Source organism: Lichenostomus cassidix, unplaced genomic scaffold (genome assembly GCF_008360975.1).
Source record: "Lichenostomus cassidix isolate B80296 unplaced genomic scaffold, HeHo_3.0 HiC_scaffold_33, whole genome shotgun sequence".
In the NCBI taxonomy this organism is placed as follows: Eukaryota; Metazoa; Chordata; class Aves; order Passeriformes; family Meliphagidae; genus Lichenostomus; species Lichenostomus cassidix.
This window is the reverse complement of record NW_028147632.1, coordinates 4,238,526-4,245,605: the sequence shown is the minus strand read 5'-3', so window position 1 is coordinate 4,245,605 and position 7,080 is coordinate 4,238,526. Positions and strand designations below refer to the sequence as shown.

At 69.9% G+C, this 7,080-nt stretch overlaps 3 protein-coding genes across 3 annotated transcripts in view; 2 read left to right on the top strand and 1 right to left on the bottom strand.

The window, feature by feature from the left end:
* The window catches only part of ZBTB12 (zinc finger and BTB domain containing 12), a 67,574-nt gene that overhangs the window by 36,756 nt on the left and 23,738 nt on the right, over positions 1 to 7,080 (bottom strand). The window lies entirely within an intron of this gene.
* On the top strand, positions 50 to 2,925 carry WHR1 (winged helix repair factor 1). Its single transcript, XM_085047293.1, has 7 exons — positions 50 to 549; positions 766 to 911; positions 1,054 to 1,149; positions 1,473 to 1,609; positions 2,038 to 2,135; positions 2,441 to 2,588; positions 2,666 to 2,925. Exons 1-7 carry the CDS (start codon positions 456 to 458, stop codon positions 2,709 to 2,711), a joined length of 765 nt encoding a protein of 254 aa, XP_084903419.1. The 5' UTR covers positions 50 to 455; the 3' UTR covers positions 2,712 to 2,925.
* On the top strand, positions 3,020 to 6,683 carry NEU1 (neuraminidase 1). Its single transcript, XM_085047260.1, has 6 exons — positions 3,020 to 3,312; positions 3,844 to 4,036; positions 4,641 to 4,900; positions 5,378 to 5,560; positions 5,634 to 5,853; positions 6,422 to 6,683. The coding sequence occupies exons 1-6, from the start codon at positions 3,154 to 3,156 to the stop codon at positions 6,640 to 6,642; spliced, it is 1,236 nt and encodes a 411-aa protein (XP_084903386.1). The 5' UTR covers positions 3,020 to 3,153; the 3' UTR covers positions 6,643 to 6,683.

Here is a 7,080-nt window from a genome sequence, read left to right as displayed (position 1 = left end):
TCTCGAGTGGTTCTGTCCATCCACCCCTCTGATCTCCAGTGGTTCAGTCCATTCGCACCCTTGGTTAAACTCCTTCCCCCCCCCATTTCCTCATCATGGTTCGTTCCAGCTTCCCCCATTACCCACATGGTTCAGTCCATTCATCCGATTGGTTAAACCCCATTGGCTCCCCGTGGTTCGTTCCATTTCCCCCCTTTATCCGCGTGGTTTAGTCCATTCATCCCGTTGGTTCAATCCGGTTCCTTCCCCCCCCTTGGCTCCTCGTGGTTTGTTCCATTTCCCCATTATCCACATGGTTCAGTCCATCCCCCCTCCTTCGCCTCCACATGGTTCCTCCCTGTTGGTTCCACCCCATTGCGTCATCGCCATGACGTCACCGCTCTGCGCGGCGCAGTGACGTCATCGCTCCGCGCCGTTCCGGTGCCGTTCGGGGCTCGGAGCTCCCGCAGCCCCCCATGAGCCGCCGGCGCCTCCTCGGCGACACCAACGGCGCTCTGGGGACAAAGCGGCGCCGCCGGGAGCTGCCGGGGGAAGGAGCGCGGCCGGACGGTACCGGGGGGCCTCAGGGGGAGGTTTGGGGGGTCCCGGGGGGTTCCCGGTTATTCCCGAGGTATTCCCGCTGCATTCCCGGTTATTCCCGGTGGATTCCCGATGCATTCCCGGTTTCTCCTGGTGACTCCCGGTGGATTCCCGATGGGTTCCCGGTGCATTCCCGGCTATTCTCGGTTGCTCCCGGTTATTCCCGGTGCATTCCCGTCCCTCCAGGCAGCCCCGCCGCGGTGGATTCGGCTCTCCAGACTCTCACGGAGCTCTTCCCTCGCCGCCTGTTCGGCGACTGTCTGCCGCCGCTGCTGCTGCGCCATCAGCTGTACAGCATCGTGAGCGACAGAACGGCCGTGGACCGGCGCCTGGTGAGACCCGAGAGACCCCCGGGTGACCCCCTGACCCCGTGTGACCCCCGTGTGACCCCGTGTGACCCCGGTGTGACCCCGTGTGACCCCGGTGTGACCCCGTGTGACCCCGTGTGACCCCGGTGTGACCCCGTGTCCCCAGAACCGGCTGCGGGACGAAGGTCACATCCGCCTGCTGCACCTCGGGCTCGGTGCTGACGCGCTGGGAGTGGTCAGCCTGCAGCTCTACCGGGAGAAGGTACCGGGAGGGGGGACTGGGCAGTGCGGTGACCCCTGGTGACCCTCTGGTGATCCCTGGTGACCCCTTGGTGACCCCCAGTGTCCCCAAGCGCTGGCAGCCGCAGCCGGAACCCCCCGTGAGGGGTTTGGGGGGCACGGGGAGGGTGACCGGACACTCCGGTGATCCCCAATGACCCCTCAGTGACCCCTGCTGACCCCCGGTGTCCCCAGGCGCTGGCGGCTGTGGCCGGATCACCCCGTGAGGGGTTTGGGGGGCACGGGGAGGGTGACTGGACACTCCGGTGACCCGCAGTGACCCCCAGTGACCCCCGGTGTCCCCAGGCGCTGGCAGCCGCGGCCGGCACGCCCCGGGAGGGGTTGGTGAGGCGATTTCTGGACGCAGCAGTGTCGGTGATCCCTGAGCTGAGCTTCGAGCAGAGCCGCATGAGGGAGCTCGGCTTTGGGGACCGGGACGTGACGTACGGGGACACTGGGGATAGCCAGGGGGGATTGGGGACAGGCTGGGGACATTGGGGACACTGCCAGAGAGACTGGGGGGGTTTGGGAACACCTGGAATGGGATTGGGGACAGCCCGGGGGGTGCTGGGTACACCCCAGGGTGGGATTGGGGGGTGCTGGGGGGATTGGGGACACCCCGAGGGGGACTGGGGACAGCCTGGGGGGATTGGGGACACTTTGGGAGTCACTGGGGACACCCTGGGGGGACTGGGGACACCCCGAGGGGGACAGGGTGGGATTTGGGATCCCTGGCGGCTCTGAGCTCTCCCTGAGGTCAGTTTGGTGTCCTGGGGTGACCCTGAGCCAGGGTTTGGTCACCTCGGGGGAATGTCCCCGTGCCTCCAGGGGTGTCCCAGCTGTCCCAGCCCCTGACCCCGTGTGTCCCCAGGCAGTTGGTGGCCGCAGGGCTGCTGACCGTCCGTGACGCCGGCAGCTGGTGGCTGGCAGTGCCAGGGGCTGGGCGCTTCGTCCGAGCGCTGCTGCGGGGTGAGTGCAGAGCCCTGACCCCCTGGTGACCCTGCTGACCCTCAGTGTCCCCTCTGTCCCTCACTGTCCCCTCTGTCCCCAGGCCGGCGGGCGCTGCTGTCCCTGCTGTCCCTCACTGTCCCTGTCCCTGTCCCCAGGCTGGCGGGCACTGCTGACCCTCGCTGACCCTCACTGTCCCCTCTGTCCCTGTCCCTGTCCCTGTCCCCAGGCCGGCGGGCACTGCTGTCCCTGGTGACCCTCACTGTCCCTGTCCCTGTCCCCAGGCCGGCGGGCTCTGCTGACCCTCACTGTCCCCCTGTCCCCAGGCCGGCGGGCTCTGCTGTCCCTCGTTCGCCGCTCCAGGCACCGCGAGGTTCCCCTGCTGGACCTGCAGAGAGCCAAATCCCCACCGGGCGCCGGGCTGGGGGTGAAATTCCTGCTGCACGACCTGCTGGGGGCGCAGCAGCTCCAGAGGTACCCCGGGTGACCCTGGGTGACCCCCGGGTGACCGCTGGGTGACCGCTGACCCCTGCTGTCCCCTTTCCCCGCAGTGTCCCCACGGCTGCGGGTCCCCTGCTGCGGCTGGCCGATTCCTGACCTCACCTTTCCCGAGGCTTTCCCCGCCGGGACGGAGGGGCGTGGTCGGGTCTGGCCACACCCATTTGGGGGCGGGGTTAAGGCGGAGCCATTCATCGTTACCTGTCTTAGCCCCGCCCCTTCCCATTCAGCCCCGCCCCCCGCGGGCCGGGGGTTCCCCCGCCTTTCGCGGGGGGGGCGAAGCGAAGTGCAATAAAAACTAAAAACAATAAAATCCTTCATATTCGAAAAAAAACCAAAAATCACCAAAATCTCCGGTTTCACCTCGCGGGCCCCACCGCGCCGCTTTAAGACACTCCCGCCTTGACGTGGCGTTGCCGCTTTAAGGACAGGCCCCGCCCTCTTCCGCGTGCGGCGCGCGGCGCTTCCGGCAGCCGTTAAAGGGGCCGCGCTGAGCTCCGCGGTGAGCTCCACGGTGAGCTCCACGGTGAGCTCCGCGCTGATGAGCTCCGCGCTGATGAGCTCCGCGCTGATGAGCTCCGCGCTGATGAGCGCCGCGATGAGCTCCGCCGTGAGCTCCGCTCGCCCGCCGCTCCGCGCGCTGCTGCCGCCGCTGCTGCTCGCCATCGCCGCCGCGCGCTGGGTGGCGACCCCCGACACGGTACGGGGCCGCGCGGCCCGGCGGTGTCCCCGCGGGGCGACAGCAAGGCCCGGGAGTCGCTGCCGGGCAGCTCGGGGGGCCTTGGGGTGTTGGGGGCCGCGGCACCCCGAATGCAGTGGTTGTCACACACACCGAGCCCTGCAGGGACCCCCGCGGTCACCCCAGGGACACCCTGACCTCTCCGGGGACAGCCTGACCAGCCCCTGACCACCCAGGGACCCTCTGACCCTCCTACGGACCCCCTGACCCCCCAATGCCCCACAGCCACAATTCCCGCTGACCCCCAAAAGCCTCCAATCCCCTCACACCTCCCGACCCCAAAAAACCCCAAATGCCCCCCTTTCCTCCCTCGATGCCCCCCAAACCCCTTCATCGCTCTCTATCCCCCATATCACTGTCTCGGTGCCCCCCGGGACCCCCAATCCCCCCAATTCGGGACCCCCAATCCCCCCTGGGACCCTCAATCCCCCCAGCTGGGGACCCGCAATCCCCCCGATCCCCCTGCCCGCCCTGACCCCGCGTGTCCGGCAGGTCCGGCCGCGGGTGGTGCGGGAGCAGGTGCTGTGGGTCAGCGGCGAGGGTCGCGGCGGCGTTCACACCTTCCGGGTGCCGCTGCTGGCCGCGCTGCCCGGCGGGGCTCTGCTGGCCTGCGCCGAGGGCAGGAAACTCTCGGCCGCCGACGTGGGGGCCAAAGTGATCGCCTGCCGCCACTCCCCCGACGGAGGTGGGCTGGGGGTCCCGGGGAGGGGCTGGGGGGTCCCTGGGAGGACCCTAAGAGGGGCTGAGGGGTCTCTGGGAGGGGCTGGGGGGGTCCGAAGTCATCGCCTGTCAGCACTTCCCTGACGGAGGTGGGCTGGGGGGGCTGACAGGTCTCTAAGAGGGGCTGGGAGGTCCCTGAATGGGTCTGGGGGCTCTCTGGGTGGAGCTGAGGGGTCTCTGGGGGAGACCAAAGTTGTCACCTGCTGCCACTCCCACGACGGAAATGGGTCTGGGGGCTCTCAGGGCAATGCTGGGGGGTCCCTAGGAGGGTCTGAGAGCTCCCTGGGGGATACTGAGGGTCCCTAGGAGGGTCTGGGGTCTCCCTAGGAGGGTTTGGGGGCTCCCTGGGTGGAGCTGGGTGTCCTTGAGAGGGGCTGGGGTGTCCCTGGGGGTGCCTAGGAGGGTCTGGGGTCTCCCTGGGAAGGTCTGGGGTCTCCCTGGGAGGGTTTGGGTGTCCCTAAGCCGGTCTGGGGTCTCTCTAAGCGGGTCTGGGGTCTCCCCGGGGCACGCCGGGGGTCCCTGGCTGGGTTTAGACCTCCCGGGGGTGTCACACGGTGTCCCCTCGCCAGGTGCCACCTGGGGCCCGACGGAGCTGGCGGCCGATGACGGCTGGCAGGGGGACGGGCTGAACCTGGGCGCGCTGGCGGTCACTCCGGCCGAGGTGCTGCTGCTCTACGCGCGCTGCGCCCACCCGCCGCAGGCCTGCGGACCCCCCAGCACCCTGCTGCTGCGCAGCCGCGACGGGGGGCGATCCTGGGGACCCCCCCAGAACCTCTCCGACGTGGTGGGGGGAGAGGTGTTCGCCCCCGGGCCGGGATCGGGCATCCAGGTGGGTTTGGGGTGAATTTTGGGTGCGTTTGGGGTGGTTTGGGGGTCCTGGCAGGGTCTGAAGCCCCCCGCTGTGGGTTTGGGGTCGGTTTGGGGAAAGTTTGGGGTGGTTTTAGGGTCATTCTGAGCTCCCCCGAACCTGTCCGATATTGTCGGGGGAGAGATGTTTGCTCCCGGCCCCGGATCGGGAATCCAGGCGGGTTTAGGGCGGGTTTGGGGTGGTTTGGGGTCGGTTTGGGGTGGTTTGAGGATCCCGGCGGGGTCTGAGCCCCCCGGCTGTGGGTTTGGGGTGGTTTTGGGGTCGTTTTGGGGCGGGTTTGGGGTCAGTTTGGGGTGGTTTTGGGTCGGTTTCGGTCGTGTTTGGGGTGAATTTCGGGTGAATTTGCGGTAAATTTCGGGTGAATTTGCGGTAAATTTCGGGTGAATTTGGGTCGGTATGGGGTCCCGGCCGGCCCTGACCCCCCCGGCCGCCCTCCAGAAGCAGCGGTCACCATTCCGGGGTCGCCTGGTGTTCTGCGGCCACGGCACGCTGGAGCGGGACGGAGTGTCGCTGCTGCTCAGCGACGACAACGGGCGGCACTGGCGGCGCGGGGCTGTCCTGCCCGCCATCCCCTTCGGGGCGCCGCGACACGCCCGCGACTTCACCCCCGACGAGTGCCAGGTGGGCTCCGGGGACCCCCGGGCTGTCCCCCGGCGGGTGGCGGCTGTCCGGCGGTGACCGCTTGTCCCCGCAGCCCTACGAGCTGCCCGACGGTTCGATCGCCGTGAGCATCCGGAACCAGAACTCGTACCGCTGCCGCTGCCGGATGGTGGCGCGGAGCTGGGACGGCGGCGAGACGCTGCCACCCGCCGCTGTCACCTTCGACCCCGCGCTGCCCGACCCCGCGGTGGCCGCAGGAGCGCTGGTCAGCCACGGGCTGGTGCTGTTCAGCAACCCGGCCCACGAGAGCGAGCGTGAGCACCGGGGACAGCGGGGGGACAGCGGGGACAGCGGGGGGAGAGCGGGGACAGCGGGGGGACAGTGGGGACAGTGGGGACAGCGGGGGGAGAGCGGGGACAGTGGGGGGAGAGCGGGGACAGAGGAGCGGGGACAGCAGGGGACAGCAGGGGGACAGCGGGGGGAGAGCGGGGGGACAGAGAGCGACAGAGGGGACACGGGAGGGACAGCGGGGATAGAGGGGACAGCGGGGACAGCGGGGATAGAGGGGGGACATGGGAGGGACAGCGGGGGGACACGGGGGGGACAGCGGGGACAGCGGGGGGACAGAGAGGGACAGCGGGGGACAGTGGGGTACAGGGGACAGAGGGGACAGCGGGTGGACAGTAGGGACAGAGGGGACACGGGAGGGACAGTGTCCCGCGGGGTTCAGGTGGCCCGAGGTGTCCGGGGGTGTCACAGCTCTGGGGGTCCCCAGCTCGGGGTTTGGGGGGAAGCAGCTGCAGGGGGCGGGGATTTGATGAAGGGGCGTGGCTGGTGTGGGCGTGGCCGGTGTGGGCGTGTCCCGACAGGCTCCGCCCCCAGGGGTGAACCTGACGCTGCGCTGGAGCTTCGACAACGGCAGCTCGTGGTGGGGGCGTGGCCTGCAGGTGTGGGCGGGGCCCAGCGGGTACTCGGCGCTGGCGGCTCCGCCCCCCGAGGAGCAGGGCCACGCCCCCCTGGTGTACCTCATCTACGAGAAGGGGCGTTACCTCTCCACCGAGAGCGTCTCATTGGCCACCATCAGCCTGGCGGGCGAGCCCTGACCCCGCCCCCGCGGCGGCGCGCAATAAACCCATTGGCCGAGCGCGGCGCTGCGTCATCGCTGGGGGCGTGGCCGGGCGCGGCGGGAACCGTTGCCATAGCGACGCGGGGGGCGGGGCTTCCGCCGGCGCTCCTGCTCGGCACCGCGGGCGCGCGGGCTCCCCGAGGACCCCGGAGCGGGGCTGTCCATCTCGCTGCCCGAGCGGAGGTCCGTGCGCGGCGGGAGGCCGGAGGGGCGCGGCGGGCCGCGGGGGGAGCGGCGGGGAGGCGGGCAGGGCCGGGATGGCGGCGGCGGGGCGGCGCGGAGGGCCGGGGGACCATCGGCGAGGCCTCAAACCGGGCCGGACTCGGTCCGGCGATCGCCGCGGGCAGCCCCGGGCAGCGGGAGGGGCCCTGGCGGCGCGCGCGGGGCCGGGCCGGAAGTGACGCGCAGCCCCGCC